The following is a 20,770-nucleotide window of genomic DNA, read 5'->3' as shown; positions in this document are numbered from 1 at the left end:
CCTCTGCCTGTGTCTCTGCTTCTCTTTCGCTCTCTCTGAATAAATAAATAAATAAATATTTAAAAAAAATAAAAATAGAAATTAAAAAGAAAAGTCGATGTGTCAAATTCCATCTTTCACAGCACAATTTGCTTTGCCCTTCAAGATTATGCAGCATCTCTTGATCAACGACTTTTTTTTTAAAAAAAATTATTTATTTATTTATGAGAGACACTCAGAGGCAGAGACATAGGCAGAGGGAGAGACAGGCTCCATGCAGGGAGCCTGATGCGGGACTCAATCCCAGGACCCTGGGATCACTACCTGAGCCAAAGTCAGAGGTTCAACAACTGAGACACCCAGATACCCTACTTTATTTATTTTTAAAAGATTTTATTTATTTATTCATGAGGGAGAGAGAGAGAGAGAGACAGAGACACAGGCAGAGGGAGAAGCAGGCTCCATGCAGGGAGCTCAACGTGGGACTCGATCCCGGGACTCTAGGATCATGCCCTGGGCTGAAGGCAGGCACTAAACTGCTGAGCCACCCAGGGGTCCCCTATTTTTATTTTTAAAAAATATTTTAAAAATTTTATTTATTAATGAGAGACACAGAGAAAGAGAGAGGCAGAGACACAGGAAGAGGGAGAAGCAGGCTTCCTGCAAGGAGCCTGATGTGGGACTCAATCCCAGATCCCGGGATCACACCCTGAGCTGAAGGCAGACCCTCAATTGCTGAGTCACCCAGGCATCTCTAAAAAAGATGTTAAGTAATCTATACACCCAGTGTGGGGCTTGAACTCACAATTCTGAGATCAAGAGTCACACGCTCCACCAACTGAGCCAGCCAGGTGTCCCTATGGCGTATTTTAAAAATCAAGAACTTGGGTGGCTTTTCTTCAGAATTAAAATATAATTTCAGGGGATCCCTGGGTGGCTCAGCGGTTTAGCGCCTGCCTTTGGCCCAGGGCACGATCCTGCAGTCCCGGGATCGAGTTCCGCGTCGGGCTCCTGGCATGGAGCCTGCTTCTCACTCCTCCTGTGTCTCTGCCTCTCTCTCTCTGTCTATCATAAATAAATAAATAAATCTTAAAAAAATTAAAAAAATATAATTTCAGCATTTCAACTAAACAAACGGGATTTTCTCAACTTTATTTGTTAAAGAGAACCACTGGAGGTTTTGAATGATAGAGAATTGAAAAACATTGAATGGCAACAAATCCTAATAATCTTTTAATCCCTCAGTTCCAACAGCATAAAAAGTAAGAAAACAATTTCCTGAGATTTATTTCAATGAGAGTAGAAGAGCCAGCAGTACTGTTTGAAGGGCATCGTGTAGAAGGGCAGGGCAGCCAGTGATTCCCACAGAATCATGCGAGCTGTGTTCCTGCTCTGAATAAACATTGTCTACATCTTTCACAAACACCCATCAAAATTTGTATTTGTAGAATCTCCCTCAAAAGCAGTAAAATTCTTCTTGTTAACTTCCAAGTCAGTGTGAAAAATAAGACAACAGGCCCCAAATGGAGTTGCTTATGCTAAGCCATGTATCACCAAACCCAAGCTTACAGTTTCAGCTCTCCCAGTCATGGAATCCCAATGAGTCACCCTGATGAGCACTAGTCAGATAATCCCCCTGCCAGACCCCTGAAGGACAGCGACCCTGCACTAACCAACCTGCTTTTTGGCCTCTTACAAACTTTTTTTTTTTTTAAGATTTTATTTATTTATTCACCAGACACACACACACACACACACACACACACACACACACACACAGAGAGAGAGAGAGAGGCAGAGACACAGAGAGAGGGAGAAGCAGGCACTGTGCAGGGAGCCCGACGTGGACTCGATTCCGGGTCTCCAGGATCAGGCCCTGGGCTGAAGGTGACGCCAAACCACTGAGCCCCCCGGACTGCCCCTCTTCCAAACTTTCTTGTTCCTGCTTCCTTCTGCCCACAAAAGTCTTTCACTCTGTATAGCTCCCTGGAGCACCTATTTGCCCAATTGGATGCTGCCTGGTTCATGAATCATTGAACAGAGCCAATAAGGTCTTTAAAATTTGCTCAGTGGAATTTTGGTTTTTAACATCAGTAAAGGAGTCTCCATGAACATTTGCTGTTGTTCCTAGGGTCTCATCCAGAAGAGATTCTATTTGTACTAGTCTTGGAAACAAGCTTTTATCACAGGAAAATTATTTCATAAGGGAAATGATTTGCCCTTTGCAGTTGTCTACTGGGATGCCTCTTTTTTTTTTTTTTAAAGATTTTATTTATTTATTCATGAGAGATGCAGAGACAGAGACATAGGCAGGCTCCTTGTGAGGTGCCTGACACAGGACTCATTCCAGGACCTCAGGACCATGACCAAGTCAAAGGCAGATGCTCAACCATTGAGCCCTCCAGGCGTCCCATACTGGGGCACCTCTTGGAGCCATACCACATACCTGCATTTACTGAAGGCTCACAGGTGTCCTGCATTAAAAATTATTTTAAAAAAAGAAAAAGAAAAGAAAAAAAAAACCCCAACCCACCACCAGCCTCTGCACTACAAACATCTGATTAACTTTGGGCCAGAGTTTCATTTGGGAGCAGAAGCAAGGTGTAGAGGACAAGGAATGGGTTCCAGCCACAATTGACCACATGTTGCCATGTGATTCTCACCTAATGACAACACCCTCCTCTCTCAGAGGTTGGGGGGACAAGCTGCCAAATACGAGCTCAAGAACCTGGGCTCTGCAGACAGACAAAAGTGGATTCAGAGGCAGAGGGAGGGAAACTGTCTACACACTCCCTGCTGTCTGGTTGTTTGAGTCTCCTGCTGCCTGAGCAGCACTGGGTCCTGGCTGGCTTTGCCCACTCAGAGATGAGGGCAGAGGACAGAGGGGCTGCGGGGACTGGGCAATGCACCAAGTGGCAGTGCGATGGAAAGGCCTGATGTTGACACTGTGACCATCCTGTAACCTGATTTGGGGCCCTGAAGGGTGGCTGATGTCCGTATTCTTTTGTGGACTCATCACTCAAGTGCTAGAGAGGCTTTAAGAAGATTTGCAGGCGAGTTTTCTCTCTCATTGAGGAATATCTCCTTCTGGAAATCGCTATACACACCTGATCTTAACTAGGAAATGATCATCAGCCTGCTAATCTCCCCTGCACCTTCTGAGCAGGCAAGAATTAGGGAGAATCAAAGTAGATTCTTCTTCGAACTGGCCTCTTACCGCCCCTTTCCAGAGTAATGGTGAATGATTCCAGATCCTCAAGACCAAGTCTGGGAGGTAAGTGTACCCCTCTGTTCTGAGTCCCTCCCAGTCTGGTCACTGGACACATGCTACTGGTCAGGCTGCCTCTGAAATCTCTCCACAGGCCCTCCCTTCCTCCAGCTATGGCCACTGCCCATGCCTCATGCTCCCAAGGGAGCAGCTATGCCTGCCTCCTCCACCGTCTCTCTATCCAGGTTCTCTGCAAGGTGCCTCCCATCCCTGGGCCCCTGGGTCTTCATCACAGCACCGTGACTTTTTTCTAGCACATGGAGTATAACCCAGTCATCTCATTTAATGCCTTCTCCTCAACTGGATGCTCCAAAAATTCAAGGACCTCAATGTGTCTTCTTCATCAGGATCCTCCGTGCAGCACGACTAGTGTCATGCAGCAAAAATTCAAGATATGCTTGTGGAATATTTGTTGAATACAAGGAAGGATAAATGTCTGGAAGGGTAGATGGATGGAAGAATGAACAGATGAATGAAAGGATGAAAGGTGGATAGGAAGGTGGGTGATGGAAAAGTATATGGAAAGATGGGTGGATAGATGGAAGAATGACTCAGTGGATAAACAGATGGATGGATTGATATGTGGATGGCTGATGGTTGGATGAATAAATGGATGCCTAAACAAATGGATGGGTGGATGGCTGGAAGAATGAACAAATGGATGGGTAGATGGCTGAATAAATGGATGGGTGAATGGGTGGTTGGTTGGATGGAAGAATGGATGGCTGGATAAATGGACAATTGAATAAATGGATGGGTGGATGACTAGATGGAAGAATGAATAGATGGATGGATGGATGGATAAATGGATAGATGGGTGGGTGCGTGGGTGGATTGGTATCTACATAAACTTTCAATAGATGGATGAAAGGTTGAAGGGATGGACAGATGGAGAAAAAAAGTAAACTTTTCCAAAATGAACTCCTTTTGCAGACACTTGACTCTCCACGCTCCAATGAAACAATTTATTACCAAAGCATAGTAGTGCCAAGAGTAGCAGGAAGGGTCCCCATGGAGGGGACTGGCTCACCTCCTACCGTGAGTTGGGGGTCTTCTCTGTCTACAACCCCAGTGGCTGGTGGGAGATGACAACTGAAAGGATGGGACAGTTGAACTGAGGAATTCACATTATCTGAAGCTTAACTGCTGGGTTCCCTGAGGCTAATCAAGACTGATTCATAGTGTGGTTTAAGCAACAGCAGGCATGTGCATTCGAGGGATCTTTCTAGAAGCATATCTGTGATACTACAGCAGGCCTTCAGTCACATTTCTTGCATTGTTTTTTTTTTTTCTATTTCAAACCTCGAGTCAAAAGTTCTGAAAGACAATAAAAATGGCTGTTAGTATCTTACTCATTCAAGGAGCACCAATGAAACCCCTACTGTGTGATGAACACTTTCTAGAGGTTGGTGATACTACCATGAACAAGAACAAGAACCTTTGTTGGACTTGGAAGAGGGGGTAGACACTACAAATTAAACACCCCCACTTCTTTCCAGAAGGGGATGAGGCTGTGTGGAAAACCAGTAGTGTGATGAGGGGGTGGGGAGGTGCCTCACGAGGGCAGTCAGGGAAGGCTCAGATCTGAGAGTCAATAATGAGAAGGAGCAAGTCATTCAAAGATGAAGGGAAAAAGTGTTCCAGACTGTGAGAATGGCAAGTGCAAAGGTCCTGAGGTGGGATCAAACTTGGCCTGATTTAGGATCTGAGGGGAAGATAGTGTGGCTGGCACAGAGTGTACAGGAGAGGTTGAGGGGAGGAGGGGAGGTCAGCCACACAGGCCCCCGGCAAGGAGCTTCCATAAAGCAGAAGTGGGATGAAAAGCAGAGGTGGGATGATCTTCCAGTTACTCCAAGGTCACCAGGTTCTTTGAATAGCATCTCCTCATTAAGTTCCTAACCTTGGGACAAACCTGCTATTGAGCAGACTTATTCAGTTTCAGATCCCAAACCACAAGGACCCTGAAAGGGGATGTTAGGTTCTGAGTTTTTTTTTCTTTTCTTTTCTTTCTTTTTTTTTTTTTTAGATTTTATTTACTTATTCTTGAGAGAGACAGAGAGACACAGAGAGAGAGAGAGACAGAGGCAGAGACACAGGCAGAGGGAGAAGCAGGCTCCATGCAGGGAGACCAACGTGGGACTCGATACTGGGCCTCCAGGATCACGCCCTGGGCTGAAGGTGGTGCTAAACTGCTGAGCCACCGGGGCTGCCCAGGTTCTGAGTTTTAAATTTTCCATTGCACCAGGCGGACAGGGAGGCACCGCAGGACCGGCCAGCACCCACAAGGAGACCTGAGTCTCGGTCTGTTAGATTTGGGTGGAGTCTCTGTGCAGCTGACCAGTGAGGGGCAGGTGGGATCCCACTAGGTGGCTATGACAGGTGACCTTGCGGTCAGCCACCCCCAGGGTGATCCTGGGAGAAGGGCAGAGGCAGAGACCTGAGGAGATGGGCAGGGGAAGCTGGCAACCTCCTGGAGGGATAGGGTGAGTGAGTGAGGGTGTGCGCAGGGTAGGGGGGGGTAGAGGTTTCCTGGACAGCTGGGGGACACAGCAGCTGTCTGCAGCACTGGAGAGATAGGCAATGGGCAAGCTGTGTGGGTAGAGTCATGTTTTCACTTTTAGAGAGTCTCTGTGCTGGGGGCCAGCTGTGTGTCATGGGGCATTGAGTGGCATCCCTGGCCCTCTACCCATTCAATGCCAGTGGCACCCTTTCCCGTCGTGACAACCAAAAGTGTTTCCAGACACCCCCTGGGGCACAACATGGCCTCCATCTGAGGACCCTTGACTTTGGACACTGAGCTTTTGATTCCAGCTAGCCACCAAGACCAGAAATTATAACTCTGTGGACGGAGGAGGGCCTGGGGGGAAGCTTCTCTTCAGAACACGTCCACAAAGCCTTGCCAAAATTAACTGTCAAATTAATTAGTTTATGTAGTCTTGACCTCCCCCCAACGTCTGTACACTCTCACGGGGGCTGATGGGAGGGCAGACAGGTACAGGGCTCCGATGGGGAGGCATCCAGTTCTCTCTTGCAGAATAAGAACCCCCTTCACAGACACACACACACCCACCCGAGTGAGGCCTGTGTACACAGGTGTTCAAAGCCACGCTGCTTGTAAAACAGATCCCCCACCCCCACCGGGGAAACCAAGCAAATGCCCAGCCACTGGTTCTAGAGGGTATCCTTCCAACCCACAAGGGAGTCTGGTGCTGCCATATACAAGGTTGTGGGCCACAGGGAGAGCAAGGTGGCACCGGGCACAGAGGCAGTGTGTTTGGTGGTGGGGTGGGGAGACAGGGAGTCAACTCGAAGGAAAGCAGAGGCTACAGGTGGTGGGATGGAGGGATGGAGGAATATTTCCTGAGGGCTGAAAGGTTCAAGAACCCTGTGGAAAAATCCAGTATCTAACTGGGAAGTTGGCTCTGGAGTAACCATTTAATGGCATCTGGGAGAGTGCATGGGTGGCTCAGTCTGTTGGGCATCTGCTTTCCCCTTGGGTCATGATCCCGGGATGCCAGGATCAAGCCGGCGGGCTTCCTCCTCGGCATGGAGCCTGACTCTCCCTCTCATCCCTGCTCATGCTCTCTTTCGCTATCTGTGTCTCTCTTAAATAAATAAGTGAAAAATCTTAAATAAAAAAAAAAGCATCTGGGAAAGCAGGGTTGGGGCCATGGAGGGCTATTAAGACTCACGAACTCCTCCCACTGGAACCTACCTAGGGTACCATCTGGAGGTCCACTGGGTCGTAGGCTGACACCCGCAGGTCCTGCAGCAAGGCTTTCAGATTGTTCCTCAGCATGACGTAGGGTGGCTTCTCATCATATTGGAGGGTCATCACCACCTTCATGTACTCCTGCAGGGTCTCTGTGGTCCAGATATCCCCATCACGGGAGAGGCCTGAGAGGGGGCCCAACCCAGAGCCTGGGGGGCTGTGCCTGTTTGCTCAGTGCTTCTTCTGCACCTGGAACTGCCTCAGGCACTTAGATTAAATTTTTTTTTTTTTTTGTAAAATGTCAAACCTATGCAACAGTAGAACAGTATCACCAGCACCAGCATACCCATCATCCAGTCTCAACAACTCACAGCTAATCTCATTTCCCCTCTGATATTGGTAAAGCAGAGGCCAGTTAATTATATCATTTTACCTATAAACCTTTAGTGTGTATCTCTAAAACAGGAGTCAGCCACTTTGAAGTGTCAGAGTGGTGGCACCTGGGTGGCTCAGTGGTTGAGCATCTGCCTTTGCTCAGGTCACAATCCTGGGATCTTGGGATGGAGTTCCCCATCAGGCTTCCCGCAGGGAGCCTGCTTCTCCCTCTGCCTCTTCCTGTGTGTCTCTCATGAATTAATAAATAAAATATTAAAAAAAAAAGTGCCAGAGGGTAAGCAGTTTTGGCTGTGTGTGTGTGTGTGTGGTCTGTGTACCACAAAAGCAGCCAGAGATGACAGTAAAGCCAGTGGTCAGGTTGTGAGGCCACACAGGTTTGTTTTACAGATGCTGTAGCCTCATTTTAGACAAGTTTCATGTACCATGAAATGTTCTTTTGATTTTTATGCCTCAGCTATTTTTTTTAAAGATTTTATTTATTAGAGAGAGAACAGGCAAGAGAAGGAGCAGCGGGGAGAAGAAGGAGGGGAAGGGGAGTGGGGAGTAGCAGGCAGAAGGAGGAGAAGCAGGCTCCCCATTGAGCAGAGAGCCTGATGACGGACTCGGACTCGATCCCAGGACCCTGAGATCATGACCTGAGCCAAAGGCAAATGCTTAAGTGACTGAGCCACTCAGAAGCGCCGCCAACACCACCCCCCCCCGCCCCCTGCCACAGCCATGGGCTTGGCTTAGAATGGCTAAGACTCAGGGAGCTAACCCAGGGGTTCATTCTTCAGCGCCCAAGAACCCAAGGCTGGAGGGAGGGGAAAGTGACTTGAAGAGCAGAGCCATAATCAGAACCCAGGATTTCAAGGTACCTAGAAAATGAGCCCTTACAGAGCGGGAGGAGACAAACTATCCGTTTCTTTCTGCCTCCTCTTTAGAGGGCAATGTGGAAGTTCTACAGAAGCGGCACTAGGAAAAAAATAAAAAGACAGTCTAAATCTCCAATCATGGAGATTTAAAAATCATGCTTTAGGGCAGCCTGGGTGGCTCAGCAGTTTAGCGCCGCCTTTGGCCCAGGGCGTGATCCTGGAGACCCGGGATCAAGTCCCGCGTCAGGCTCCTTGCATGGAGCCTGCTTCTCCCTCTGCCTGTGTCTCTGCCTCTCTGTGTGTGTCTCTCATGAATAAATAAAATCTTTAAAAAAAATAAAAATCATGGTTTAGTGGGGCACCTGAGGGGAGGCTCCTGCTCAGTGGAGAGCCTGCTTTTCCCTCTCTGCCCCTCCCCTCCCACTCATGCTCCCTTTCTCCTGCACTTACTCTCTTTCTAATAAATAAATAAAATCTTAAAATAAAAAGATGGTTTAGCCAAATCACGAATATTGTGCAGCTGTTTAAAAAAGGCTACAATGGATCTAGGAGTAAGAACACAGAAAAGCCAGTGTCGATCAATGGAAACAAGATGTTGACCAAAATGCATGTAAGGTGAGCCTATTTTCATTTTTTTTAATTTTTATTATTTTATTTTTATTTTTTTTAAATTTTTATTTATGATAGTCACACACACACACACAGAGAGAGAGAGAGAGAGAGAGAGAGAGGCAGAGACATAGGCAGAGGGAGAAGCAGGCTCCATGCACCAGGAGCCCGACGTGGGATTCGATCCCGGGTCTCCAGGATCACGCCCTGGGCCAAAGGCAGGCGCTAAATCGCGCTAAATCCCCTCATTTTTTTTTTTTAAATAACAGTTTTGTAAAAACAATGGTTTTGTAAAACAAAACCACGTGTGCATATATTTGTCTATGTTTGCTTCATACACAGAGGAAGAACTGGCAGCAGATTGTAGGGGTGAGGCTCCTCCCATCTCGGCGCTGTGTCCCTTTGCAATGTCTGCTGCTTCTCTCATCTCATGAGGTAGAGACAGATGGTCACCTGCTGAGTCAGAGTCAGCCTTGTGACTTGCTTGAATGTGGCAGAGTGATATCTTGGGACTCCTGTGCTCTGCAGCTTCCACTCATGTCCTTTTGGAAAGTTTTCCTAAGAGTGCTTTGTGAAGAAGCCCAGAGCTGAGGCCTCCTAGGCCTGCCAGTGACAAGCCAGTGCCAGTCACCAGATGGGAGAGGAGCACTTGAACAAGCCTGCCCCAGTCAAGCCATCGGATGGCAGCATCAGCATGAATAATTCCTCCTCCCTACTTACCCTAGGACCAGGAGAAAAATCACCAGGCAGGACCTGGCCCGTATTTCTATCCCAAAGAAATTTTCATAGAGAAATACAATTTTGTGTGTGTGGTTGTGTATGTGCATGTGTGCTGTTATTTAGAGACACTTCAGAATTTTGGGGTCAGGCAATATTTCCGTTTTCCTACGATGGGCATATATGCACATGGAGAGGCAATGCCAGGATGGACCCACGCCACCTGGTCCCCACCAAGGCCCTCAACTCTTCCTTTCCCCTTTCAGAACATACCTGAGGGACACATCCAGCGACTGCACTGTCCCACGAGGGTCTCTGGGTTGTCAAGAAACCTGACAGGACAGGGGCGTTTGCAAGATGTCTTTTAGGGAAGGGAGAGCAAACTTTTAAAGCAGAATGTCTAGCAGGTGTACAGTAGGCTCCTGTTATTTGGGGTCACTCTCCTGTAGTGTGGCCTCCGACACCAGATTAGTAAATGCTTTGAGGGGAAACATAGCATCAGGTTCCTGTGAGGTTCTGGTTACAATGTTTTCACTGTGATTTCAATTGATCATTACTGAAGTTTGTCTTCTGTGTGTTTGGGTTTAAAGATACTTTAATACACTGTTGATTTATTCACACTGAACTCACAGCTAGCAGCACTAGGACTCATACCTGAAGGAAATTCACAAACACAGGTATTTTCTCTGTAAGACACGTCTCAGCCTTCTTACACTTCAGGGACACTAGATAGCTCTTCAGCACCAAGTGTGGGACCTTTTAAAACAGTGAAATCACCAACAAAAAGCACAAAAATCTGGAAAATGTGGCTTTAAAAGGACTGCATAAAGGATCCTTGTTTACAATGTGAGATTTGCAATGAAAAGGCAGAGCATCGCCTTTTTCAGCCTCAGCTGGGACTGCATGCATCAGATGGCTCAAAATTTTCGCTACTCTGCGTGTGTCTGAGAATGATCTAGAAAGCACTGTGAATACTGATTCTGGTGAATTCACAAATACAGAATCTGTAGATAACTGAGGGTTGACTATCTTCCTTTTTATAGATGCACACATGTATTTGTACACACACACACACACACACACACACACACACACAAACCGTCTTGGTGGTCCACTCAAGAAAAATAGAAATTCATCCACTTCCCTTGCTCCGTCCTCACAGTCCCGGCCCACTGGTCCTCACGGTCCCAGCCCAATGTATCTTCTCTGGCCTGGACCACCGACCTGGCTCCCCACTCTCCACACAGTGCCTGGGTGCTGTCCTTGTCTCCTCCAACCCAGCCCAGAGGTCCCCAAGCTCCACCTTCCTGTTCCCTGACCCTCTCTGTCTAGTTCAGGCCTCATACTCTCTCCCTGGACCTCAGGCCTCCTTCCCAGTTTCCTGCGCATTCCCCACATGGCAAAACAGAGTTTTGATGCCTGGAACTGACTCTGTCCCTTCCTGCTCACAGCCCTCAAGGGACTCCCCAGTGCCCTGGGGAAAACCCCAAAACCCCCAGGATGCAGGGCTGCCAGTCCCTCTGAGTTTGTCTCTCTGACTTCCTCCTATTGTCATATGCTTGGGTCACACCAAATCCCTTCTGGTCCCCTATCTAGGTCAAGCATCCACCCACATCTCTTAGCTTTGGCACATATTGTTCCTTCTGCCCTGGACGGTTGTCGCCCATCTTGGTCCCCAGCAGGTGGCTGCTCTCCCTTCTGAACACTGCTCAATGGCTGATCGTAGTCCAAGGATGCCCTAAGGCAACTGTCAAGACACAAGATGGGCCAGGTCTGACCTTCCTCTCTCCTGGCAGCCTCAGGATATGTGTGGCAAATGGCTGAGTGATGGCACCCAAGAGCTGCACCCCTAGCATGCCATAAATTACATGAGCAACTCTACCACTGGCTGTTGGGAGGTGGGACCTCCCTGCCCAGCCTGCTGCTTTAAGAGCAGGGACCAAATCCCAGGGGCACCTGGGCTTTCCCAGAAGGGGATGGGTCCATCAGAAAGCCTTGGAGAATCAAAATGTCTCTCTTTTATTCATTCATTCCATTGTGAACTAGAATGTACGGAAACTGAACAAATGTTGAACAAAAAGGCAATGCACACCAGTAAAGATGACCCAGAGGCCAAGTTAGGGTTCCAGAAAATGTGCATGTGGCAACATCGCCCCCTCATGGTCTTTTGTGTTACTGCCTCAGGTCTTGGGCCGGAGGCTGGGTGGGGTGTGTATAATGAGCACCTCACCATGGAGAATCTTGAGATTTCCGACCTTCCCCCTCTGTGGTTGTGGTTGGGATCTGGGGCTTAGAAATGAACTGTTCCTCGCACTTAAATCATCTATATTAAGATTATTACTAAGACTTATCATATTTACTCTGCACTAATTTGGTAAGTACTTCTTCGGGAAGCACATCCTCTCATTGATGGTCTCTCTCCTGCGAAGCGGAAGGTGGCAGAGTTGTGAAAAGGGGGACAAGGCTGTTCTTAGGAGTGAGAGGAAGTAGTGGAAGCAGGATTCGACCTAGTGGAGCCTCAGTGGAGCCTCGATGGGTGATTTCGCTGATGACAAGTGGTGCCCTCAGTGGATCCACATCTGCGTCTCCAGCGTTTCCTAGCACAAGGGCTGGCACATAAATGCCCCCAGGGAATAGGTTCTGAACGGATGAGTAGTTCATGGATGTGCTATCCTATCTGCCTAGAAACATTGCCTCCCCTTGCCTGCCTGGGGAGGTCCTGTGCTCTGTACAGATTGGGTCAGGCATCTCTTGGATGAAGGCACCCAGTGGCTTGAGGCCAGGTAACCTGCCTCCCCTCCACTCCCACGATGTTTCTGGGGCTGCCTCCACTTTCAAGAGCAGCACCTACTTCTGCCCAGGTGTCTCCTCCCAGCCCAGGAACTGCCCGAGGCTGGGGCCATGTCTGTGTGACCTGTGTGTTCACACTGAAGCCCGGGCCTGTGAATGAAGGCTCATGCATGCTTTCCTTATTTTGTGAGTGCTCACTGTGAAATTTGACTGAAGGTGGCACCGTGGAGTCTCTACCTGCTGCCCACTGTCACTTGTGCCTTGTTAAGGGCAGAATCCCATGGGTCAGCAGCCCCAGGCTGGAGACATTTCCTAGCCCCCCCGCTGCAGCTGTGGTAGCTATGTGACCAAGAGATGCATGTCATCCCCAGTCCTGCCCTTCAGAAGCAACGAGAGATGGGGCCAGCAGAGCTAGCACCATAGGAGGATATATGCATGTTGGAGGGGCCAAGGCACTGTTCCTGAGCGATAAGTAAACATCTACCTCGTTTAATCTACTGTGTTTTGGGATCTCCTCATAAGAGCAGCTCAGCTTTGTCCGTAACCCAACAGAAGAGCATAAAGGAGCAGTTTGTAGGTTTTGGTCACACATAATGCTTTAGCAATTGAGCCATATGCTCCTATTGCCGGTGTTAACAATTCTGCGACTCATTTTCACCTGGCTTCATTTCAAAAATGTAAAGCTACTGGAAAAACTACAAAGTGCAAAAATCAATTCTGAGAAAATAGGGCAATGGGCTCATGTTCTGGTGGGTTCTGAGGCTGGCTTCTGAGGCAGAGGTTGCCTGTGGAAGCCTGGGAGCCAAGCGCCCCTCTCCTTATGTCTCTCCCTCCTGCAGAGACATCAAGGGCGTATCAGCGCCAAAGTGAGACATCCTCCTTGCCTCACTGCCCTTCTGGAGGGCAATTGTCATCTATCACCATTGCCATGAAACCTGGCCTAGCCATTAAATCTAAAGGAGCAGTGCATGCCTGTACCATGACAGTCACCCTGGGGGACACCTGAGTCTCCAACTCAACGGTCCCAACTAGTCTGGCCTGTGACATGCTCTGAAGAGACATTCACTCTGTCTCTTCACTGTCTGTCACCTCCACTAGGAGATGAGTTCCCAGAGGGTAGGGATGTTAGGCTCAGTTATTTCTGTCTCTCCAGGGACGAGAACAGAGTGTGGTACATAGAAAGTATTCAACAAGTATCTGTTGAGTGAAGGAAGCCTGCATCCAAGTGCCACCAGTCCATTTGTGATAAACCTCTCACCTGGCTTTGAGATGAAAGAGCCTTCCCTGGAGTCGAATGGTCTGGCTGAGTCTAAGCACCTCTACTTAGTAGCTGTGTGACTTGGCCTGTTTCCCTGGGTTTTCTGTGCCTCAATCATAAGAGCATTTACCTCAGAGTTGTTCTGAGGATGACACAGGAAGCACTGGGTGCAGTACTTGGCACAGATGAGTGCATGATACATGCTGGCCTTGAATAGGTCATTATGAGCAGGCCAGTGTGACCGGGACAGATCTCTTCCTCTGAGCACCACAAGCAGGTCACCTGGGAAGGGGATAACTGAGCAGATACCTGAAGAAGGATGAGATTCATGGCATGGTACCACTTGTGCCAATCAAATACACACCCAGCTGCAATATCACATATTTTCTATGGATCCAGATACATCCAAACAAATTCAGGAGCAGGATTTGGAGGCAGTGAACTTAGCAATGAAGTGAAAGATACAAAGTACAGCACTGGGTGAAAGGAAGCAGGAAACAGAATGAAAGTTAGAGCTCAGTACCATTTATGCAAATTAAATACACTCATCAGAGATTGTCCAAGGTCACAGATGTGTCTACATAAGCTTATTGAAAAGCAGTAGTTGGAAGCAGTAAATTTGATGCATGTGCAACGATGCAGTTAAAGTTGATGAACACGGTGCTGAGTGAAACAGCACCAGAAACAGTTGAGATTTAGAGCAGAATATGATTTATGCAGGTCAGACGCATACAGTGCCACCACCACCACACAAGTTCAGGATACAGATACACTTAAGCAAACATTATCAGTAGAATACAGATTGAGTTCATGGTTGAGAAAAAATGGTGGTGGTGGGGTATAAAAGGGAAAGAACAGAATGAGAGAGAGAGAGAGAGAGAGAGAGAGAGAGAGAGAGACCCAACATGAGCTAGTGACACAGCATAGAGAACTGAGCAGCATGAGGGACTCGATGCCATTCCCTGGAGTTTCCCCTTTTCCTACCAGGCACACTTTCCCTGGATATTCCCATTCTCTCCCAGGGCTTCTGCTGACAACTCCTGAGAGAGCAATTGAGGTCTGAATCTCCTTAGACGTCATTCCTGCACTTCAGACATGGATGGCCAACCACCTCCTAGATGGACCCTCCTGGATGACTCCTGGGAAACTCTTACCCCTGCCCCCAGGCTACACCAGATCTTGAATCCCAACTTCTGGGCTTGCAGGGCTTTGGGGGGTGGTGGTGGTGGTGGTGGTGGTGGTGGTGTCCTGCTGTCTCCTGCCCTTGGTGCTGAAGAGCAAAGTGCCTCTGGGCACTTCCTTCCCAACCCCGCTGCTCGCTGTCCTTGATACTGAATGTCTCTGCATTCAGCTACTCGTCTGCTGTCCTTGGTGTTGAATATCTAAACAAGAACTAGCAGGATCTGGTGGTTTTACAAGCAGAAGGCAGGAAAGGAAGTGTGGACACTGGTGGCTGGTGTTGCCACATGCTAAAGCAGGGCCCAGGCCTAACTGCTCACACTGGCCACTTGTCTGTGAAGGAATGAATCATGGTGTCCTGTGCATGGTTGAGTATTTTCTACAGGTCAGGCTCTGTGCTGAGTGCTGTGTACCTTATTCCCCCAAACCTTCCATAGACCTTAAGGTAGGTGCTAATAAGATCTCATCCCATGGGGAACACTGAGGCCTGTGGAAGTTAGACTTCCCTCCCAACACACTGCAGTGGCAGGGTTGGAGCCTGACCCCAGGCAGTGTGACTCCAGAGCCCATGAGCTTGTTTGCTGGAATGGATACTAGAGGACATGCCCGAGAACTGCAAAGGCTTTGGCTCTGCTGGACACTGCCTCCCCCTCCTTTTTGTTTCCTGCTGGGTTCTGAGCTTCTGCCCCACCTACGAGGGTGCCGGGCCAGTGCTGGGTTTTGTTGACCCCAAGACTCACTTCTCTTTCAGCTTCATGATATCTTCGATGTTGGGAAGGCAGTTTGTCCATGGCAGGATCCCGTAGAGCCACTTCAGCAAACAGTAGCCCAGGGTCTGGAGGTCACTGCGGCGGGAGGGCCCTGGTGAGGGAGGGCAGGTGGTGGCAGCTCAGTCTGAATGCTCCACTCACTGACACATCCACCCTCTTCCTTTCTCTCTCTGACTTAATGCACTCATGCACTCAACCATCCAAGCACACAAGCACTCACCTGTTTATTCACTTTTCATTTGCCTGCTCTTATGTTCTCATGAGTCTCTCAATTACTCTTGTTCACTCTCTCAGCCATGCCTACATTCCTGTTTTCACTAGTTTACTCCCTCATCTACTTGTCTTTCATTCATGCACTCATTCATTGAGTTCTCAGAGCTCTGTGCACCAGGCCCCATTCCACATTCTTAAATCCCAGACAAGAGTTTGGTTGGGTCCTTGTCCTTGACAGTCTCATGGTGACAGAGTATGGTGTGGGATTACCTGAGCAATGGGGTGGCAGAGCAGGGCATGAAGGAGCCCAGATAGAAAAAGGTAATGAAAAAAAAAATCTTTTTAAAAAAAGGGATCCCTGGGTGGCTCAGCGGTTTAGTGCCTGCCTTTGGCCCAGGGCGCGATCCTGGAGTCCCGGGATGGAGTCCCACGTCAGGCTCCCGGCATGGAGCCTGCTTCTCCCTCCTCCTGCTTCTCTCTCTCTATCATAAATTAAAAAAAAAAAAATTTAAAAAAAAAAGAAAAAAGGTAATGAAGACTGTGGGATTTTATTTTTTTATGCTTCCTGAATGACATGATTTAGACAACAATTCGTATATGCATTCAACTTCTCAGTCAGCACTGAGAGTTGACTGTACCAGAACTTCCACCACTTGATGCTGGAGGCACAGGTGCCAGGCCACCCCTTCCCTGTGGGAGCTCAGTCTGGTGGGAGGACATGGGTAGGCATGTGGATGGCCATGCTATCAAAGGATCTGGGAAGGAGAGGCTGAGATCTCAAGGAATCTTCTCCTCAAAGTACTCTCTTCTTACTCTGTACACTTTCTTTGGATAATCTCATTCCTCTCCCAGAGCTTCAGCTGACAACTCCTGAGATACTGCCGATATGTGGGTCTCTGTCCAGACTTATTCCTGTGCTCCAGACATGGATAGCTAGTTGTCTCCTTGACAGTCTCTCCTGAATGACTCTCCAGAGTCACTGGGCAACTCTCAAGTTCCAAGTCTAAACCAGATCTTGGATCTGAACCCCTGGACATGTGGAACCTCCTTGTGTCCAGCCGCTTGCTGAATGGTCCTTGGTGCTGAATGGCTGCCCTACAACTCCCTAATGCAGGCTATTCATGGTTCTGAATCCCTATTATAACTCCCTTAGTGTGATTCCTGTGTCTGGCCACCTTCTGTCTGTGGCTACAAAAACCAAGCGTGTCTCCTTGGCCCCGAATCCCTCCTCTGGACTCTTACCGCATCCCTTGTGCAGGTCAAGGCTAATGAACTCGAGATCCCCCTCATGTGGGCTCCTGCTGCCTTCCACATATGCCACATGTTTGCCTCCAGGGGCATAGCGGAAGGTGAAGCCATAGCCGGCCAGCATCACCTGTGGACATGTGGAGAAGCCATACAGTTTGGAGCTTAGGAGCCAGAGATTTCAATCATGGGCGCAATTTGAAGTAACTGAATGCCAAACAGTACAGAAGGCTGTGAAGTACAAAGAACCCAACCCAAACCAACCACCCCCAGCCCACAACCCACCACTCAGAAGTAACCACAAATAATCGTTTCTTATGCCTTGTTTCAAATAGTTTTCTTTGAATAACTGGTAAACACACATGGATGCAGAAGGGGCTCTAAGTTTTTCACAAAGAGATCACACTATACCTCTTCCTGGGCACCTAGTTTTTTGCACTGTAAAGTTTATTTATTTTTAAAGTAATCTCTCCACACTCAACGTGTGGCTTGAACTCAACCCCAAAGATCAAGAGTTGCACGTTCTTCTGCCTGAGCCAGCCAGGGGCCCCTGCACTTTTTTTGTTTGTTTGTTTTTTAAAGATTTTATTTATTTATTTGAGAGAGAGACAGAGTGATGGAGAGAATGAGCCCAGAAGGAGAGGGTGAAGTCGATTCTCCACTGAGCAGGGAGCCCAACTCGGGGCTCAATCCCAGGACCCCGGGATTATGACCTGAGTGGAAGGCAGTAGTTTTACTTACTGAGCCACTCAAGTGCCCCAAGGGCCTCTGCACTTTAATAGTGGTTCCAGGCATTAAAATTTGGAGTCAGATAGACTGGTTCAGCCCTGTCTGAAGCCAATGAAGTTCTGGATTTTCCCACTCAATGGGCCAATAATTTGCAACACGCCCTTAAACATTTTTTTAAAAGCCATGTTAAATTGGGCTTCTCCTATTTGCAACTGAAAAAGTAATTAGAATTACTTCAAAACGCTATTTAATCAGTATCCTACCAATAGTTTAAGGTTTTCCCATTTGACTATTACAATCAATGCTGTCAGAAGCGTTTTGTACATACATCTTTCCACATTCCTGTGAATATATGGATAGGACACATTCCTAAAAGAAGAACTGGTGGATCAAAAAAAATATATATATACATTTAAAATTTTGACTGCTATATCCAAATTACCTTCCAGAAAGGTTGGCCAATTCACACTTCCAACAGCATATAAAGAATTTCTGTTTCCTTACATCCTTATCAGCAACAGATACCATTCTTTTTAAGTTTTGCCCATCCCTAAAACCGGAAGATTTAATTTTCATTTCTATGATTACTGTATTAGTTAGGGAGCCTGAGCATCTTTTAACACATTTAACTGACCTGTGGATTTCTTTTTCTATGAACTGCTTTTCCCATCCTTTGTCCATTTTTCTACTAAGTTGCTTATCTCTTCTTATTTATTCAAAGGAGCCCTTTATATACGATGGATAGCGATTCTTTACCTGAAGTAAGCTTTGTGAAATACATGTAGATTTTGAGGTGGATGAGATCCTGAGCCCAGAGAGCCCCTATTACCTGGCTCAGATCCTCTGGATTCACAAAGATGTTCTCAGCTGTCACATTTCCATGGACATATTCATTCTCATGGAGGAACTCGAGGGCATCCAGCTGGGGGAGAAAGCAGCATCTCCATGAGTAGCATAATGAATACAAAGAGACTCTGAGGCAAAGCCTGGTGAAGGAACCTCCAGTTAGGCCTGAGGTCAGGAGGCACTATTTGTGATTGAAGATTGCTCATCTCCTCAGGCCTGTCCTCTCATGCCAACCTCACCCAGCCTCCTTATCACCCCCTCCAGCCCATCCCTATGTGGCCCACAGGGTCTATCTGTATCCAGAGCTGACCCTGCCCCTCTTTTGCTCCCAATCCTCCCATAGCTCCTTACTGCCCTCAGGACAGAGTTCCAGATCCTCAGCTTGGTGTTCTGTGCAATCTGGTCACTACTGACCTTTCCATCCCAATACGACCTAACCCTTTCCGTCACGCATGTCCCACAGCAGACGTCCTTAGCACAGAAGCTTTGGGGATAAACCTAATAGGTCGCTGACTGGCCACTTCCATCTCTCCAGCAATTTTAATTGGGTCCTCGTATCCTCCATCATAGTAGAGGGACACTTCACACTTCTATTCAGGAAACTTTTTTTTTTTTAAAGATTATTTATTTATTTATTCATGGGAGACACACACACACACACAAAGAGAGAGAGAGAGAGAGAGGGAGAGAGAGAGAGAGGCAGAGACACAGGCCGAGGGAGAAGCAGGCTCCATGCAGGAAGCCCGATGTGGGACTCGATCCTGGGTCTCCAGGATCAGGCCCTGGGCTGAAGGCAGTGCTAAACCACCGAGCCACCAGGGCTACCCTTCAGGAAACTTTCATAGCTTGTGAAACTGTTAAATTTAGTATCACCCTCTTCCAGTAGACATAAAAACCATGTCTATGTTACTCCCAGCACCTGGGACAGTGTCTGATGCCCAGCAGCGATTTGATAAATATTTAATGAAGGGATGAATGAGTGAGAGAATAAATCAATGAACAAATGCCTCAGTCTCCCTCTCCTATACAAGTCTGAGCTTACACTGTATCCTTGGCCTGGAATATTTTCCTCATGTATCTCCACTCCCACCCCACCCAGCATCCTGCTATTTCTTTTTTTCTTCTTTTTAAAGATTTTATTTATTTATTCATGAGAGACACATAGAGGCAGAGACATAGGCAGAGGGAGGAGAAGCAGGCTTCATGCAGGGAGCCCGATGAGGGACTCGATCCCGGGATTCCAGGATCATGCCCTGAGCCAAAGGCAGATGCTCAACCGCTGAGCTACCCAGGCATCCCAACACCCTGCTATTTCTCACTCATAGTTTAGAAACAAACTCCACCAGAAAGCCCGATGAGCCCCTCATTTTGAGGCTGGGGCCCCTTCCCCCAACTCCCACATGCAAATACTTGTCACTTTGGTTCTAATGGCCTTGTGTTCACCTGTTCCGGTCAAGTGCCAGCCCCCAGTGTCCAGCAGAGGGAGGCAGGCGCTGAATGTGTCAATGAACAAGCCAATTGAGAATCTAGGACCCAGTGTGCCATTCCCTGGACGGGAGCCAGCAACTTTTGGATACATACCAGCCGGCAGGCCATCTGGAACACACACCTCACTGACATAACATGCTTTGGGCTGTCATCCAGGGCCGACTGAAGGCTCCTCCCCAGGATGGGAAACACCAGGAACCTGGAAGACAGAAGTGTCCCAGGAGGTGGGAGAGATGACCGGGGAGGGGGCAGGATACAGGCCAGCACGGATGGACTCTGGCTGGGGGGCAACGAGGTCCTGGCCCTGAGCGAGATCAAGGGTTCTTGATCATTAGGGGATCTGCCTGGCTCAAAGCTGGGGAGAGGGAAGCAAGTGAATGGCCATGTGACAGGGAGAGAAAGAAAGGGACCAGCCAGGTGGCTAGCAAGTGAATGAAATCACCTGTATTTGTCCTGGTGAACGCCAAAACCAACACAGGTGGGGATGGCCAGGAGGGGGACTGAGTTCAGCTTCTTCCACTTGTTCACTGTGGGAGGCAGGGAAGTGAGAGGTTAGAGCCCAGGTGGTCCTGGGGCCCATAGCCCATTCTCAGAGCAGAAGCAGAGTGTGCCTGAGCCCAAGTCAGACCCTTAGTCTCCTGGTTGGAGACACCACTTCTGCAGGCAGGTGACAGCAGGGTGGTGACAGAGCGCTCCTCATTGACCTCTGCCTGTAAT

General features: G+C 48.2%; 1 protein-coding gene across 12 annotated transcripts in view; it reads right to left on the bottom strand.

Moving 5' to 3' along the window:
* Positions 1–4,184: 4,184 nt before the first annotated feature.
* Positions 4,185–20,770, bottom strand: part of VRK3 (VRK serine/threonine kinase 3) — a 35,063-nt gene continuing 18,477 nt past the window's right edge. For 3 of the 12 annotated variants that reach the window (XM_055310488.1, XM_055310490.1, XM_055310491.1), the window contains exons 8-14: positions 20,496–20,580; positions 20,147–20,252; positions 18,549–18,641; positions 16,988–17,120; positions 15,503–15,623; positions 9,809–9,867; positions 8,394–9,274 (exon numbers count right to left, since the gene is read on the bottom strand). In XM_055310488.1, the coding sequence (XP_055166463.1) occupies positions 9,054–9,274; positions 9,809–9,867; positions 15,503–15,623; positions 16,988–17,120; positions 18,549–18,641; positions 20,147–20,252; positions 20,496–20,580 (818 nt within the window). In that variant the 3' untranslated portion in view covers positions 8,394–9,053. The other 9 variants (XM_055310493.1, XM_055310494.1, XR_008662522.1 and 6 more) reach the window with 9 other exon arrangements.

Source organism: Nyctereutes procyonoides, unplaced genomic scaffold, assembly GCF_905146905.1.
Source record: "Nyctereutes procyonoides isolate TBG_1078 unplaced genomic scaffold, NYPRO_anot_genome, whole genome shotgun sequence".
Classification (NCBI taxonomy): Eukaryota; Metazoa; Chordata; class Mammalia; order Carnivora; family Canidae; genus Nyctereutes; species Nyctereutes procyonoides.
This window is presented reverse-complemented; position numbering and strand designations above follow the sequence as displayed.